Source organism: Eubalaena glacialis, chromosome X (assembly GCF_028564815.1).
Source record: "Eubalaena glacialis isolate mEubGla1 chromosome X, mEubGla1.1.hap2.+ XY, whole genome shotgun sequence".
NCBI classification, from domain to species: Eukaryota; Metazoa; Chordata; class Mammalia; order Artiodactyla; family Balaenidae; genus Eubalaena; species Eubalaena glacialis.
The window spans coordinates 27188212-27204664 of NC_083736.1; the positions used below are offsets into that span (position 1 = coordinate 27188212).

The 16453-nt window shown below is 35.1% G+C and overlaps 1 protein-coding gene across 1 annotated transcript in view; it reads left to right on the forward strand.

Moving 5' to 3' along the window:
* IL1RAPL1 (interleukin 1 receptor accessory protein like 1) overlaps positions 1 to 16453 on the forward strand; it is a 712722-nt gene that overhangs the window by 681417 nt on the left and 14852 nt on the right. The window contains exon 11 of the mRNA XM_061178117.1: positions 13813 to 13956. Coding sequence (XP_061034100.1) covers positions 13813 to 13956 — 144 coding nt within the window. The remainder of the gene's footprint in view (positions 1 to 13812; positions 13957 to 16453) is intronic.

Sequence of the window (16453 nt, forward strand, 5' to 3'; positions counted from 1 at the left end):
ATTCCACATATGTGATCAGAGATCACAAACAGAATAGCATATCCATGGCCACTACCCACCAACACACCATTCACTTTTACTTCTCAGAACTACCTTAATATTCTCATTATTTCTGGGTCAGGACAACCTATTGACTGACAATTCTTCACATCCGGCTCAAAGTCTCACTTCACGGCTGGTTAAAGATGATTCATATAATGCTGTTGTATGAGAAAGCAATAAATCATTCCCATTCACTAAATATGAATTAAGTCCCAGCTCTGGGCAAGGCACTGGGTTAGTTGTCCTCAGTAGTTGAGTCACTGCTGCCAGAGGGATGTCTATCACCATCCTGGGGCATGAAAGCAACATTGTTGGGGAGAGGAAGATGGCTGTGCATTTTTATGGCTGTGAATTCCTGCACTCGGTTGAGAAATGGCACAACTGGGTCAAAAATGCAAGGTATAACTTTTAATAAGCAGTTCCCTGTATATCAAACTTTGACAACCACGTCAGTGAAGTGAGAAGTTAGACGTGACACATAAAAAAATGCTAACTACTCTCTCAGGTCATATAGTAGGAAAAAACGTGTTGATTTCCAATAAATTTCCATGGTAACTTGTATTAGATTTTAGTGCTGAGAATTACATTTGCCATCTGTAAGAAATATGTTAGCTATTAGTCTCTACTTTTAGGGCACATATACTATTTTTAGCATGTGTTCTATGAAGAATGATATATCTGGAGGTTGATTTCTCTAAATTAAAGATGGACATTTAAATGCTATTAAAATAGATTTTGTTTGTACTTCACAAAAAGAAATCCAGTGGTATATTTAAGAAAGCACAAAAAGGTCATTTTAAAGATCACCCAAGAATCATTACCATGAATTAGAATTTGATATGAATGAGGATTGACTGAAAAATTGTGAACAGGGATGAAGAAATGGACAGTTACTTGAGAGTGTTTGTTTTTGACTCTTCACTTGTGTGTGACCTAAAGCAAGTCTCTTTATGTCATTGTTCTTCATTTTTATCATTTGTTAACTAATTGTCCTTAAGCCACAGTGCAGTAGTCTTGTAAGAACATATTAAACTCCGGGTGACTAATAGTATATATTAACCCATTCATCAGATTTTATAGGTTCTCAGAGTTTTGAGTCATTGTACCTCATTTTGCAAATCTTGAAAGTGAAATGAAACAGTTGCTCTTCCCAGGAATTTTCTTATAGTTTTAAGTGTTTGTAAAGTTGACTCAGATCTTTAGATAAGTTCCTATAACTGCAGAATAGAAATTATAATTCCTTAAGATATGCTATGGCAGATCAAAGTACTGACTGGTAATGGTTACCAAATTCATGGAAACTAAAATGGAAGAGGCCATTATCAAAAGCTAAAGAATGATACTTAAATTGCCTGACTTAAATCAGTTTGGAATTCTAATTCTAGTATGAAATATAAAGTGAATATGACTTGAAAACTCATTTATACTACTTCACCATTTCAAGGTAATGACTCACAACTGCTTGGGTGCATTTCTGATTCTCCCCAAGTGAACAAATACATCTATATTATTTAGCTATATCACTATCGAAAGTAGCTAAAAGGAATACATTAAAGATATCACAACAAAATTCCGTATTGGCCATCGTCTTGTGCAGATTAATGTCAGTGGCAACTCAGTAGTCCCATAAAAGTTGATAATATTAAAATATATTTTCAACTTGCCACGTGGCATGTGGGATCTTAGATCCCTGACCAGGGATCAAACCCGCGCCCCCTACAGTAAAAGCACGGAGTCTTAACCACTGGTCGGCCAGGAAAGTCTGTCAACTTTTAACTATTCTCAGACCAGTTTAGCTTCCTTGTCCGTAAAACAATGCAGTTAGACTAAATGAAATTTGAAATTTGAAATCCATATTTTCTCTAAAATGGGATTATGTTTTAACCTGCTTTTTCAGGGAATATTTGTAAACTGTTGCAAAAAAACATGGTTATTATTTATATAGAGAAAAACTCCCTATTGGTGTTAAATAATTCCTGCTAGACTTGCCTGGCTGAACTAGGCATCTATAAATGATGATTGGGTAAACAGGTGAATGAAAAATTAATTAGGCTAAAGAGTTTACCATAAGGGCTCTTAGCAAAACACAGATTATAAACCTTGGATAACTCTATTCCAAACTGTCCAGAGTAAAAGGCAAAATATAAGCTATTTTGAAGTGCTAGCATTTAAAACTATAGGTCACTTGCCCCTGTTAAGTTCACTTGAAACCTAATACACTAGAAAGAGATGCATTAAAAAAATTTTTAACTGAAGTAGTAATAGTGGTTATCTCAGGGCGGTCTGATTCCATGTGACCTTTAATTTCTTTTTCTTATTGTTACATGATTTTCAAAATTTTTACAGTAAACATATTTTATAGAGTCAGGAAAAAGGGTGAGAAAAAATAAATATATTTTGATGCAGTGTCTGAAGAATTTTAAAATTCTTAGAGGAAACCTACCATTAATCTGTTTGCTATAAAATCAAGTTATTTCCACATTTTAAAAGTATGTTAAAATCTGTTTCCTTGAATGTATTCTTGCTGCCACTTTATATCTGTCTGTATTAGAAAACATTGCATGTTAGGGGACACCTTGACTTTTGCATTTTCTCAAACCACTGCTAATTTTCACACACCAAAAATCAATACATAGAGTGAGACAATAAGATAATGCCTTACTCTTTGTGAAGCAGGGCAGTGTTACCGCTGTTTTGGTAAAAGAGAATTCATTATTGAGGACAGGCTTTTCATATATCCTGACGACACAGGCCACTAAAACATATGAGCCACCCACTTTATTCTCAACTTTGTCGTGGCTTAAGGAACTTTTTACTGTTCCCTTAGGAGGAATCAAGGAATGGTAGTTTCTGCTATTGGTAGTTCCCAAAGCATGCCTATTCCTTCATAGAGTGTTGATGGGAGAAAAAGAAAAAACTTAAATGTTGATAAATTCTTGACTAGTATCTCTTTACAAAATGAGAAAGGAAGGCAAACTTACCACTATTTTCCTCAACATTTTAATGTTTTCGGAAAACAAAGAGTGATCAAAAAAGATTCAACAGGGATAAGAAATGGATTTTTCTGTTACGTCCTTTGAGGGAAATGATCCAGCATGCGGTTTGATTATTGTTTTTGCCTTAATAGTCTCTAGCTCTGTGAAATCACCAAGATTTTGAATGAAACTTGTCTCATGAGAGAAACAGCTTTTGCTGAACACGTTTTATTCTAATGCTTTCAATAATTATGAAATAAGTTAAAATCTTAAAGGAAGAAAATTATAATAATAACATAAAATTCTAAAGTTTATCAAAGCATCCCATTCTGTATTTTGCAATAACTCCGTTTTTACATGTGTAAAATATTTTATAAATCGATTTTTAACAACTGAATATACTGACTATACTACAAATCATCATACGATTTTTTTAGAAGTGTTCAGTGTTTCTGTCGAGAGCATGGTTCCTTCTATTGGTTATCTAAGCAGTCCAGATGTTCTGGGTTCTTTGGCCAGTCCAAAACATTCCCAGTGGAAGACCAAATTCTTTTAACTGTGACTATATATCCTCTGGTGGAGGATTGCTTTTAGGATAAACACTGCAGCCCTTAACAAAAAGGAGTAAAATGGCAATGCCACCTTCACTCTGACAATTTTCTCTCCAGAGACGTTTTGTAACATTCCATCTGTGACTGTCTATTTGTATGACATGTTGAAAAGGAAATTCCTAGTAGAGGTAAAACAAATACTTTTTCTTCTAAGAGGTTTTCTTTTAGGCATCAGTGAGGTTTGACACCTTGATATACAATGGCCCTGTCTTCTAAGCTGGTCACCCGAGGCCCATTTAGTTGTTTATTATAGCAGTATCTTCCTTTGTCTGGCTTCTCCCCATCATGCTAAGTTGTATGAGATCTAAGATGAAGGAGACCCCATCTGAATACTTGGTATGTGTCTGTGTGTGCAAATACATAATAGTCTTTGTACAGCCCACATTATGGTCTTTGGATAGACCTATTTCAAACATTGCTTTCAGAATCCAAAGGGGAAATGTTTTCAGAGATAAAGCTCTGTCTGTGTTAGTAATACCACATGGTACATTTTGAAAATATATGTCAATTTTCCACTAGGGAGAATCATTGTCCTATTTTTCTGACCTAATTTTAAGAAACCTGACTTAATTGATACCATGAATCCTTCAAACAAATATTTATTTTCAAGGTGCATGCTAGCTGCTTGGAAAAGGAAAAAAAAGATAAATATATTCTAGCTGAGAAATCAGAGCATGAATTTGCCTACCATCACCCATTACACCGTACACTTGCTTTCCCCGTACTCCACACGAAACTACTTGCCAAACTCCTTTGCAGCCACTGTCCTGTACTGTGCCACACAGTGTCTGATCCCTATCTCTAAGATCCCCCAACAGAAACACAAATACTCACACACACAGACATCCTGAGTGAGTTGCTCACCCGGTCCTTGGGTATTATTCTTATAGTAGAGCATTTCTTACACCCATATAAAAGGCCTAGCAGAGTGACACTTAGGTGCACGATAAATATTAACTCTTATTATTTTGTTTTTAAATATTTCCTTGCATGCCTGACTCTACAACTACACATCAGCTCCTTTAAGTCAAGGAGCATATTCCATCCATCATTTTATCACTAGAACTCAAAGCACTGCACCTGGTACATTTAAGGCACTTATAAAACAAAAAGAAAGTGAATGAGTGAGTGAAAAGACAAAAATGAATAATAATATCAAAGATGTAAAACAATACTTTCCTCATTCTTTAAGTCTATAAAGATTATGTATGTTGTCATTGGATTTATGGATGAAAGAATCCTTTTAAATCTGTACTATGAAGTTGACCATTTTTCTATAGAATGAAGTTTTATCATCAAACTAATAGACTGTGTATTAATAATTATACCCCATCAGTTGCTTGAACCTCATGACACATTGTATGGAAAAATGGCTCACAGAGATATTCTCGTCATTTTAGAGTGGGAATGCACAAAAATCTAACTTTTCATTAGAAAAGTGCATTTGTTCTTAATCATCCAGTCATCCATTTATTCAGATATTCATTGAGCTCCTACTATGTGTCAGATAGTTTTCAAGGCACTTGAGATAGAATCAGTTAAAAAATATGAACAAAATAGACAAAAAAAACTTGCCCTGATGGAATTTAAATTCCAGTGGGAGGAGATAGACAATAGATAATAAATATATTAATAAGAAAATTAAATACTATGTTCTATAATGATAAATGCTATAGTGAAAAATAGAGAAAGGAAAGTGGATACAGCCACAGGTTTGTGACTTGGAATGAGTGGTCAGTGGACCGAGTTGCAAAAGTGTTCTATGAACAAAGACTTGAAGAAGCAAAGTGGGAGGCCCTAAGGTAAAGCAATTGTTTATCATGTAAAACCATGAACAACACTTAGTGGTATAATGCAGTATGGTAAGTCATCAAAAAAGCTACAGAAAATACAGGTTCTAAGGAGACAAATTGCTTTTAGTTGGAAAAGCTTCACTGAAAGTACAGATCTTAGCCTTGCCTTGCAGGATTGGTAGGGTTTTGATAAATGGAAAGAAGTTCTAGGTTGGTACAGAATTGGGAAAACGTATGTCAAATTCAGTTCACATTGGAGGGATAATTCCTGCTGGAGGTTAATCAGCTGCTTCAATTAAAGGAGTGAAGGACCTTGAATGCCAACACAAGGGGTTTGGACTTTTTCCCATGAGCAATGTAAATCAGCTAACAATTACTGAAGAAAATTCCAAGATGAGGACATGTTTTTGGAAGATTAAACTGAAGTCTTTGCAAAGATTATAATAGAATAGCTGTGAATAACTTTAATCCAAAATAATCAACCCAAAATATTCTCTAATTACAATAACACTTGTAATATTGTGATCTTACCATAATTTCCATATAGCCTCTCCAACTAGATTCACCAGTTATTAACATTTTGCCACATTTGCCTTATCTCTCTTCATCTAGTTAGGTAAATAAAAAGATAGAGCTACACTATGTATACAAACACATATTATTGCTGAACCACATGAGAGTAAATTGCAGACATCATGACTAAATTCTTCAACATGAATCTTCTAAAAACAAGGATATTTTCTGACAAGACCAGAGTATATTTATCAAATTTAGGAAAATCGAAAATGATAGAATGCTATTCACTAATATATAGTCTATATTCACATTTCAAAGGGTATTCCCATAATATCCTTCTACCACATTTTCCATCCAGAATTATGCAATCCATTTAGTTGTCAAGTCTTTTTAATCTCTTTTAATCTGGGATTGTTCCTCAACCTTTCTTTGTCTTTCATGGCATTGACATTTTCGAAGAATAGAAACCAGATTTTATTTTTTACTCCTTTTTAGGATATTTACTTATATGTGGCTGGAATACTGCATAAATGATATTATGCCTTCTTAATGCATTACATCAGGAGGTACATGATGTCAATTTGTCCCATTACTGGTAATGCTAATTTTGGTCACTTCCTTAAGATGGTGTCCATTTCTCCCTTAATCATTAATAAATAATCAGTAGGGAGGTACTTTAAGACAGTAGGAATATCCTACCTCATCAATCTTTCACCCATTAACTTTAGCCTCTGTTGATAATTCTTGCCTGAGTCAATTATTATTAGGATGGTGGAAAAATGGTGATTTCTAACTCTATTATTCCTTCTATATTTGCCAATTGGCATTCTGCCCTAAAGGAGAGCTTTCCTTTTTATTAATTTGTTTATAATTAATATAAACTCGTGGATTCATGTTTTATTTGATTACTGTCATTACTTATTTTAAATTGTCTTTTAATACACGCCACTTGGGACTTCCCTGGTGGCGCAGTGGTTAAGACTCCGCACTCCCAGCACAGGGGGCCCAGTTTCGATCCCTGGTCAGGGAACTAGATCCCACATGCATGCCACAACTAAGAGTTCGCATGCCACAACTAAGTATCCCATGTGCCACAACTAGGAGCCCACGTGCCACAACTAGGGAGCCCCCGTGCCACAACTAAGGAGCCAGCGAGCCACAACTAAGGAGCCCGCCTGCCCCAACTAAGACCCAGTGCAGCCAAATAAAAAAAAAAATAACATACCACTTATGCATATTCCCTACTTCATAGAAAAAAATATAAAACAAAACTTAGCACCCTTCCTATCTGGTTGGGGAGAGAAAAAAGACATTCCAAGGGTAAGCTCTAGCTAACTGTATAAAGAATGATGCATTTTTTCCATCTAGTCTTTCATTTAATTTTTTGTTTTAATAGTTTATTAATGTGTAACATTTCAGATCCCAGGGCTTGTGGGAGCTTAGTCTAACTAGACCCTAATCATGGGTCCCAGCCAAGACCATATTTGCATTCTTTTATTTTTTTTTTGAATTTTATTTTATTTTTTTATACAGCAGGTTCTTATTAGTTATCCGTTTTATACATATTAGTGTATATATGTCAATCCCAATCTCCCAATTCATCACAACACCACCACCCCCCTCTGCCGCTTTCGCCCCTTGGTGTCCATATGTCTGTTCTCTACATCTGTGTCTCAATTTCTGCCCTGCAAACCAGGTCATCTGTACCATTTTTCTAGGTTCCACATATATGCGTTAATATACGGTATTTCTTTTTCTCTTTCTGACTTACTTCACTCTGTATGACAGTCTCTAGATTCATCCACCATATTTGCATTCTTAATTGACAGTAAGTTAAAGTTAATTTGATACTTTGGCTGAAAACCTCTTTCCAAAACTGCAAAATATACTACTTGGAAGGTAACCTTTTGCCCAAATGTTTGGTTGCACAGATCACGTTGTTAAATTCAGAGACCACTTTCATTTATTATTATTATTATTTATTATTAATATTATTATTATTATGTATACCTTTCCTTGTTCCAAAAAGCACTTTTGCAAGAGCAAAACTACTATCTTTACATACCAGTTTATACCTTCTGAAAACATTTTCTTGCTATTATGTGAATAGCAATTCAGCTTCTTAATGTGTTACCCAAAAAAACCATTATAACTGCTTCTAAATTGCATTGATGTATTGTAGAATTGAGTTGAATATCTTTGTAGGCTGAGCATAATTATCCTCCTGCCAGGAACAAATAAGTTATAATGCTCCAGAGAAATAAATATGCATATGAATTTATGTGGATGGATAAATCCTTATAAAGTTTAGCTCTTTGTAACACAGTGAGAGAAAAAGAAATGTACTTGGTGATGCTAATGAATAAACTGGGATCATTATATTATCTATCATGCATTTCCCCCACAAACTTGCATTTTACTGCATATAAATCAGGGCAGAGCATTTCAAAGGACTTTATATAATGAATGAGGCAATTTTAGGATGAACTATATAAGAATAAGCCACCTAAAGTCTTCAGTTATACTTTAAACAAGATTATATATATAAATATAGACAGAGATACAAAATGAATACTCCAAGTGAAGAGTTCAAAATTACATATAGGGACTTCCCTGGTGGTCCGGCGGTTAAGTCTCTGCGCTCCCAATGCAGGGGGACCAGGTTTGATCCCTGGTCAGGGAACTAGATCCCACGTGCCACAACTAAAAGATTCCGCCTGCCGCAACTAAGACCTGGTGCCGCCAAATTAATAAATAAATAAATAATTTTTAAAAAAACACAATTACATATAAACTTTGATTTAACTCCGTTAACATCTTTACCTCTTCAAAGATACCTAGCAGAAAAAGTTTGCAAACAATAACACTAAGTACAAGCCAATTAAAAAAAACAGGATTCCAAACTATACTAGGTAATTGCAGCAAGATTAGTGTAAACCAAATGCATTTATTATTTGCAGTGTAATCCAATATACTAGGGGATGGCATGCGCTTTATTTTAATTAGCTGTTTCTTTTAAAGGGTTGCTTGGTCCAACTGTCTTGATAAGAAAAAATTGTCGTCATTGCTCAAAATGCTTGTAGCAAATCTAGTTTTAAATTGAAGCAATTTATTCCGAAAGCAGTCTACTACTGCAGCAATAATCAATGTGTTTTCCCTTAGCCCATACTGGAGCTTTCCACGGACTATTGTTAATTGCCTGTAACTAAATGACTGCTTGTGCCCTTAAATGTAACTCTTTGGTACTTGTTCATTTGTTGTGTTTAACCAAATGCCGGTTTCCCTTAGGTTTTGCCTAGCGATTTTGCTTTACAATTTTCAGTATTCAGTCTCAGTCCCTTAAAGGGGGCAGAGTCTATCATTTTAACAAAATAACACAAAGGCTAAACAGATTTTTAAAGGTTTGCACTTTCTCTTTCCATCCTCTGATGTTGAATTGTGCTGAAATGGAATCTTTTTATTTTTTAAATGCTGCCACTCCAGGCAGCTTGAACTTGAGCTGAAAAGCAGATCCCATTTCAAAAGGAAATGACATTTGCTGGGGCAACACCATTCACATTGTAATGTAAAGATAAAATACAGCAGTGAGCCCCAATCATTTCTTTTAACAGTAACAGAATTTAACCCCTAGTAATTTTGTCCTGACCTAATGTATAAGCAATAATGGCTGGCACTCATATTAATGAATGTGTCCAGCTTGGAGCAAAAGAATGTGGAAACTGAATCTAATACACCATTTTCTTTGGGAGAATTTACACATGCTATATAAACCAATGGAAAAAACTTCAATGGAAAAATTTTTAACCTCCACACATTTATAATATGAAGGCAGGTGTATTAGTCTTTACGCTATAAAAATAACGTAGTAACTGAGGAGCAAGCACTATTGTGTGGACTGTGGGGAAAGACACATTTCTTTTCCGACTTACAAGTTTGTTATAAGCACACCGTGCTTCTCCATGTAATACTATAGAGGTTTCTGGGGGAAATCTGAGATACTGTCAAGATCTCAGGATAAGTTAGCTCTTTGTAAGTGCTGTTTCTTGGTCTAGTTTTGGGTATCCCTAGTATTAAGAAAATGACTATCATATGGCTCAGAAGAATTTTTCTAGCTTTATTGCTCACACTCTAGGTATATGTAAGTTTTCATACGTTTGTACCTTAAAGGAGGTATTCATGTGACACAAGACCATTTCTGTAATTCCTAAGCCTCATCAACCCTGCTCTCTTTTTCTCATTACATTTTAGACAGTATTATTGGTTAGCCTAATAAATAGTGTATTCAAGGTAGTATATACAGTTTTTTGAGTGGCTCATGACATCTAGCAATGGGAATAATTCACATTTGGGCAACTACTTCTCTGAAAACAAAAAAGACTTACTGTCATAAAATTTTTCTCTTACACATATTCAGTTTTTAGAAGTTAAAAAAAATGTGTGTAGAGACCAGTGTTACAAATACCATTTGAAGAAAATGAGAATTCTGCTTACTGGATTAATAGAATTATATTTCAGGCATAGTTTTTGATTGTTCTAAAAGCTATTCAACGAGATATGGGTGTGTAAGGCATGCTAGGTGCCCAGGCCCAGCGCCATGGTTCCAGAATCAAAGGATGTGCTTAGGGGCACCATGAAAGAACCATTCTCTGCCTGGGCACTTATCTAGAGCAAAGCAGCTGTCCTGACTCCCAGCTTTCCTTACAGCTTCTTCCCACATAGCCCTTGGGTTAGAACTTATAATGACTCTTTTTTTTAAAAAAAAATCAAATTTTTAAAGACTTGAAGTACAATTAACATAAGATAAAACACATAGATCCTAAGTGTTTAGCTCAATGAGTTTTGACAAAAGTACATATCAATACTTGTATCTACACCTGAAAAAAGACAGAGGTTTTTTTTTTTGTTTTTTGTGGGGTTTTTTTACCCCATTATGTTCCCTCTTGCCCCTTCCCAATAAAATTTCCCATCACCCATCCACAAAGCATCCCTTTTGTGATTTCTATCCCTGGGGTTTATTTTGGCCTGTTCTTGGACTTCATTTAAATAGAATTATATGGAAGGTATTACTTTGTGTCTGGCCTTCTTCACCTAACATAATTTTGTGAGATTAATGCATGTTGCAGTAGTTCATTCTTTTTACTGCTGAGTATATTATATCACACGGACACACAACAGTTTGTTCATCATATCCTGTTAATGAACATTTGGGTTGTTTCCAGTTGTGGTTACTATGAATAAGACTACTCTGAACATTCTTGTACAAGTCTTCTTGTAGATATCTGCTTATATTTCCTTTGGGTAAATACTTAGGAGTGTAACTGCTGTTCATAGGGTAGATTCATATTTAACTTTATTAGCAGCTACTCAAAATTTTCTAATATAGTAGTACCATTGGGCACTTCCGCTAGCAGTGTTTGAGAGAAGTTAAGCATTCTCCATTATTTTTTTATTTCTTTTCTCACACAACAAATTTCAGAGTGATGAATTCCGAGTGTGTAATACATTATATTAGAAAAGAGAATGAATATTAAAAGGAGCCACAGTCCAATATATACACTACCAAAGGTAAAATAGATAGCTAGTGGGAAGCAGCCGCATAGCACAGGGAGATCAGCTCGGTGCTTTGTGACCACCTAGAGGGGTGGGATAGGGAGGCTGGGAGAGAGACGCAAGAGGGAGGAGATATGGGGATATATGTATGTGTATAGCTGATTCACTTTGTTATAAAGCAGAAACTAACATACCATTGTAAAGCAATTATACTCCAATAAAGATGTTTAAAAAAAAAGTAGCCATAGTCCAAATGCTTCTCTCTCCCATTATATCCAGTGTAATTTAAATCAGATTTTTTCTGGTATATAAATTAGCCTATGGGCATAAGTTAGAGTTTTATACAGGCTTCTATGTGTGGTGGAGTTTAACTGATATCCTGCGAGAACAAGACTCAATGTACCCCACAGACTTATCTACCCACTAATCTTTTCTGTTCACATAGTAGTGGGAAAACATTATACTAAATTGGGTTTTGTATTTTATTCCTGGTACTTTTGTAGTACTATCTTGTGTAGTCCCTCACAAGATTCAGCAGATAAAGCTGTCTGATATTTACAAATAAAAAATATATAAATTTCCTTGAGGTGCTTTTTAGTATTTCACACTTCGTATTAATTCACTTAGACTCTAAAAGATTTAATAGTTCACTTTATTTTTTCTTTCTTAAATTCATAAAGTCCAATCACTTTTTATAAGTTTTTCTTCTGTGTCCTATTTAATTTTAATAAGAGCAGAAAAATACACTTGATGAAACAGTAGTTTATATGTATTTTTTTTATTAAACTGTTGAATTAGAAATGAAGGACTAGATAATGAGAAATATGGCTGAGGTTTTTTTTTTCTGTAATCATCACAGGAAAAGTGACATCACATGCAAACACACATACACACAAACATGTCCTTGTGAGAAAATGATGGCCATATTTTTCAGATTATTTATCACTGATACTACATTGCACCCATGATGATTTCACCCTATTTGTAAGGTCTCAGGAGTGATCTTGTAACCCAAGAGCAGTTGTCACTGCAAAACCATAGATTATTTTAAAGTTCCCAGTCTAAAACTACACTGACTATGTTACAAAATTAGATAACCCATTAGTGGATTGTAAATTACAGGATCAAAAATACCATTATTTTAGAGCCATAATTTCAGGAATATTTATCTTTAATGGTAATTAAGGAAACTAGTATTTTTCAAGGTAGTTGTCAACTGCAGGGAACAATGGATACCCATCAATAACATTTGGACTATGATGATCAAGGTCAACATGCATAAATAGGCAGTTAAAGTGAGTTTCAAAATCTGTGCATTCTGGCTTAATGTTTAAATACCAGTATCATTGAATTTGTTACAATGTTCGTGAGCTCTAAAGGAGAAAAAAAGAAGTGAATATTTTATCCCTTAAATTTTTTGATCATTTTTTATGCAATATAGACATTCAATAGGAATAAGAGAACTTGTATACAGTGAATGGCAGGAAAATTACTCTTTTGGATAGAATGTAGTAACATACCAAGTAAAAGTGGAAAGAAAGGATAAGAAAAAAAATTTTGAGTAGCTTAGTGAAAGGAAAATACTACCAACATAGTCTGGTGTGACATCCACTAGAGAGCCTATTTCTTGAGCCCAAGTTAGCACTCAGCCTCCAAGACCGTGGTCAGCCACATTGGCACCACTCTGTTCAGAAAGCTACAGGACAAGTGGTTATTGCTTCTGACGGGAGCCAGCAGACAGTATTCATTAGATGGTCCACCCAACACTCTATGCGACAGTCCACACTGCCCTTCAGGAACTGTGCTGTTTGACCCCTCATCCCTTCTCAGCCCCAACCCCCAGGTGACAGCTCAGGTGGGAAGGATCAAGATTCATATTGGGTGAGTTCAGAAACCGTCCTGGCTTAAAAGCTTCATATCCACAGGAACCGATATTTCTTTTATCAACTCCATGAGCATAGCTTACAGGATTCCCACAAGGGATGGGTTTATATGTAAGAGTTACTTGCACTCCAGCAAGCCCAAAATTATAGTTTCCAATCAGGTATTTATAATTCTCTCAGTCCAAATGCAATCTACCAATATAGGTTCATTTTTACCATAAGCAATGTTGCTTAGAAACACAGTTACCACACACTACCTTATCTGGTTACCAAGGAAACAGCTAGAAAGTTATCAAAAGATCAAATTCTCAGGCAGAAAGGGAAGGGGTTGTGTTAATCCATTACCTACATCTGATCTCATCCACAAAACTGTGAAATCAAGTTGAATTTATGATTTTGTATGTGAATATGGTATAATTCCCTCTTGTAATTTTTTTTCTAGAGCTGATGTATACAGTTGAACTTGCTGGAGGGCTTGGTGCTATCCTTCTGCTGCTTGTTTGTTTGGTGACCATCTACAAGTGTTACAAGATAGAAATCATGCTCTTCTATAGGAATCATTTTGGGGCTGAGGAGCTGGATGGAGGTAAGATGAGTTCCCTCTTTTAATGTTCTTTCTGAATATTCTGTTTCCTGCTTTTGTTTTTTTGAGGGGAAGAAAAGTTACCTGAATAACCATTTGCAGCAGCTCTTACAGTCTTTCAATGTTCAGTTTGTAAATTCATCTTTTATATGGAACTATATGTGTGATGCTTTGCAGCCAGTAGGTATTTTCCTCTGAAAATTGTAAAGCAACACCTACTCTTTTTAGAATGGTATTCCAAACAGCACTTGAGAATTACAAACGCTGATTAGAGTGTTATCAGAGTGTTCATTTTCTCTCACCTTGTAATCAGTACTGAAAGTCCAGCTTTACTTCTATATAGGTAAGGAGTGTCTCTTTTAATTGTGTTCCCTGGCCCAATAGTTTGAAGTGAATCTCAATTTGTTCCTTGTTTAGACTGGTCAGTTATAATGAACAGTACCAAATATTTTAGAAATCATCCAGCAGTCTTTTCAATCCTGTTTATTTAGCTATATTTAGACAGGCTAATTTTTATTCCAAGTGGGGACCAACAGATAGGAAAGTGTACAAGCAAGTTGTTTTCATAATAATAAATCTAATACTTTTACTCAAATTGGATAAGTAAATATTGTTTTTGTAGAAATCATAATTATTATTTGCCTCTGGTCAGTCATGAATATGTGTACAATCTAAGAAGAATTTGGAGTCCTTAAAATTGAGCTCCATAAACCACCCATGAGAGGACTAAAGTTTTTTTTTTCCTTTTTTGGTCATTTGAAAGTGATTCATATATAAGGTAGACTTGCAACGTAGGAAGCATATGTGAAGTGACAATAAATTGTACAGATGGTCAAGGTTTCTTGATCATTTTTGTAATCTCTTTTTACTGACTATCCATTTTTCACTAATTGGTACAAAGGAAAATAAAGCAATTGCCCATGCTACCACATTTCCAGAGGCCTCTGGAATAAATCACAGGTAGAACTGTAGTTTGTCAGACTTGTGAAGAAGAGCAATTTATTCAGCATCCCTAACACTCCTCTCTTTTTAACCTTCTCCCCTTCCCATCAGGGTGAAGTCTGTGCTGCAGCAAAACTGTTTGTTTGTTGGGTTTTTTTTTTCATTTTAAAGTACTGATTAGCCTATTTATGCTTTGTTTCTAACTTTCTTGCCTGTTCATACAAATTATTAAATTGTTCAGTACTGCTTCAAAGAGATATGAGAAAATTGCCAATGTCAGAGTCATTGTTGAATGAGAATCAAGCAAAGTGCTAGGCATTCTTAAAATCATTTTTGCTAAGCCTCAAAAAAAAAAAATCTAAGGTCAATGTTATAATCTCCATTTTACTGATAAAGCAACTGAGGCTCCCAGTGGTTAAATAACTTACTAAAGAAGATAACACTAGTATTATTGTAAGTGGCCAAGATGGGATTTGAATATAGGTCTATTTACAAAGCCTTTACTTTATTGAACACTGAGCCCCTATTGTTTTTAGTTTTTTAAAACTTTGGTGTGTTCAATATAACCTAAAGATCTGCTGTTGCTTGCACAGTTAGCATAGTAGAAGATATTTGAAAAAGCAGATTACCTAAACAAGTCTCACTTTATCTATTTTGAACATATTTTGTGTTCTGAATGATATGAATGATTTCACCGAAACTATCTATTTCCAGTATAATTTTTTGTCGTGTTCTGAATGGTAGAAGATTCTGAAGAGTTTAGATGCCTCTAAACCTTAGTCTCATCCCCTTAGATCCTTCTACACATGCTATTATGGTTGAATAAATATCTACTCTTCCATTGTTGAAAAGTTTCTCTGACATCATCAAATCCCCACTCTTCCTAGCTCTCCCACAAGTCCTTTCTTTTTCCAAAGAAGAGATAATTGTTAAGAGACCCCAAACTTTTCATATTCTTGACTTGGCTTCAAAAACTGTAATTTGAAAGTCAAAGTTGATCGGTCTTCTTTATTCTTGGCTACCATGTTATCTCCCCTGAAAAGGGAATACATAAAGTGCTCTTGGAAGGAGAGGCAAAGAGTGTGAAGAAAAAGAGGGAAAGAAAGTTTACCTCATATTTTGAAGTAATGTCAGAACTATGGTGATTGATAATAACAGATTCACTGACTATTTATTGAATATGTATTAAATGACAAGGGCTGTGTTGGCTATTTTATTGATAGAGAGTTATACAACCAGGAAGACAGAGTTCAAACCCAGGTCTAAATGACTCCAAATCCCCCAAATTTCCATCACTGTATCAGACTAGGAGATGGACTATTTGGCATCTAGACACATTTAGTCAGTTCCTTTCAAGTGATTGCAATAGGCATTACCTGACTGTATCAGTTCTATATCAAAAGGATTCTATTTTTCCAAGATGGAACATATTGATGCTTTGCTCTCTTAGTTTGTTCACATCACTCCTTGTTCCCCTCTACACAGCCTTACATTTTATTGTTTCCCCTAGACTCAGGCCTTAGCACTTCTCTTCTAATTCTGCAGCACCACCTTTTTG